This window comes from Cynoglossus semilaevis, chromosome 1 (genome assembly GCF_000523025.1).
Source record: "Cynoglossus semilaevis isolate Cse_v1.0 chromosome 1, Cse_v1.0, whole genome shotgun sequence".
NCBI lineage: Eukaryota > Metazoa > Chordata > Actinopteri > Pleuronectiformes > Cynoglossidae > Cynoglossus > Cynoglossus semilaevis.
In genome coordinates, this window is record NC_024307.1 from 15,121,094 (window position 1) to 15,122,394 (window position 1,301).

The window sequence follows — 1,301 nt, forward strand, 5'->3', positions numbered from 1 at the left end:
CCAGTGTTTAAAATGCAGTGTCTCTGTGGTCGGGGTCAAACAGTGCTGCATGGCCCCTCACTGTCCTCACTGTCCTCCCACAGCCCTCCACCGTTCACCCCCGTCACGTGGTTCCCATCGTGCTGCGGGGCCCGGCCTGGTCTAAAGAGAGACAGATGATTGGGTTTGCGAGGTGCATGGTAGTTTTGTTAAGAAAATGCAGTGTTGTTGAGGTTTAACCTGTCATCAACTTTTTCGGTGTCTGATGATTTACCTCAGACTGTCTCTGCTCAGGGTACAGGTGTGAGCACCCTGCCTCGTTGGAGCCTGGATGGGCACAAAGCCTGGTCTGTTGTCTTTCTCTGGAGCAGAGTCGAGCTTCAGCAAGTACAGTTCACATGAGAAGGTTTTTGTTTGAAAAAAAGATAGGATAAAAAAAGAAAAAGTGAGAGTTAAAAACACAACACATTTGAACGGGAAGTGCTGTTTATAGTTTACAATATCAACGTAAAACAGTAAAACAGAACCATAAAATTTATTTTAGAATTTTTTGGCATAATCCTAATTTCACATGTGATTACATCAGAAAGCGAAAAAAAAAGACTATTTTAAAACAATGTATCTTTTCTGCATGTTTCTTATCAATTTAGAGCATTTTGAAAAAAATTTGGGAAATTGTTTTTTAGAATTTTTTGAAAATGTTTGAAATTTGTTGAAATTTGATGTTTTCTGCATGTTTCTCATCAAATTAGAGTATTTTGAACAAATTTATTTTTTTTTTAGTTTTTGGCAAAATCCTAATTTCGCATGTCATGTTGTTCAAACGTTGAAAATATTTCATGAAAATGTTTGAAAAGAGAAATTCAAAATTTTATGTTTTCTGCATGTTTCTCATCAAATTAGAGCATTTTGAAAAGATTTTGGGAAAAAGTTCTTTGTAAAATTCTAATTTCACGTCATGTCGGTCAAAAATTGAAACATTTTCATGAAAGTTTTATAAAACAAAAATTCAAAATTTCATGTTTTCTGCATGATTCTAATCAAATTAGAGCATTTTGAAACAATTTTGGTTTTTTTTGGAATTTTTCAGCAAAATCCTAATTTCGCATGTCATGTCGGTCAAAAGTTGAAAAATTTTCATGAAAATGTTTGGAAAAAGAAATTCAAAATTTTATGTTTTCTGCATGTTTCTCATCAAATTAAAGAATTGTGAAAAAATTTGGGAATTTTTTTTTTTTTTTGGAAAAATCCTACTTTCGCATGTAATGTCGGTCAAAAGTTGAAAAATTTTTTGGATACTTTTTGGAGTATTAAACACAAAA

At 33.2% G+C, this 1,301-nt stretch overlaps 1 protein-coding gene across 1 annotated transcript in view; it reads right to left on the reverse strand.

The window, feature by feature from the left end:
* The window catches only part of LOC103381346 (uncharacterized), an 8,959-nt gene continuing 7,658 nt past the window's right edge, over window positions 1-1,301 (reverse strand). Inside the window, exons 14-15 of the mRNA XM_008313652.3 lie at window positions 254-357; window positions 1-141 (exon numbers count right to left, since the gene is read on the reverse strand). Coding sequence (XP_008311874.2) covers window positions 36-141; window positions 254-357 — 210 coding nt within the window. The 3' untranslated portion in view covers window positions 1-35. The remainder of the gene's footprint in view (window positions 142-253; window positions 358-1,301) is intronic.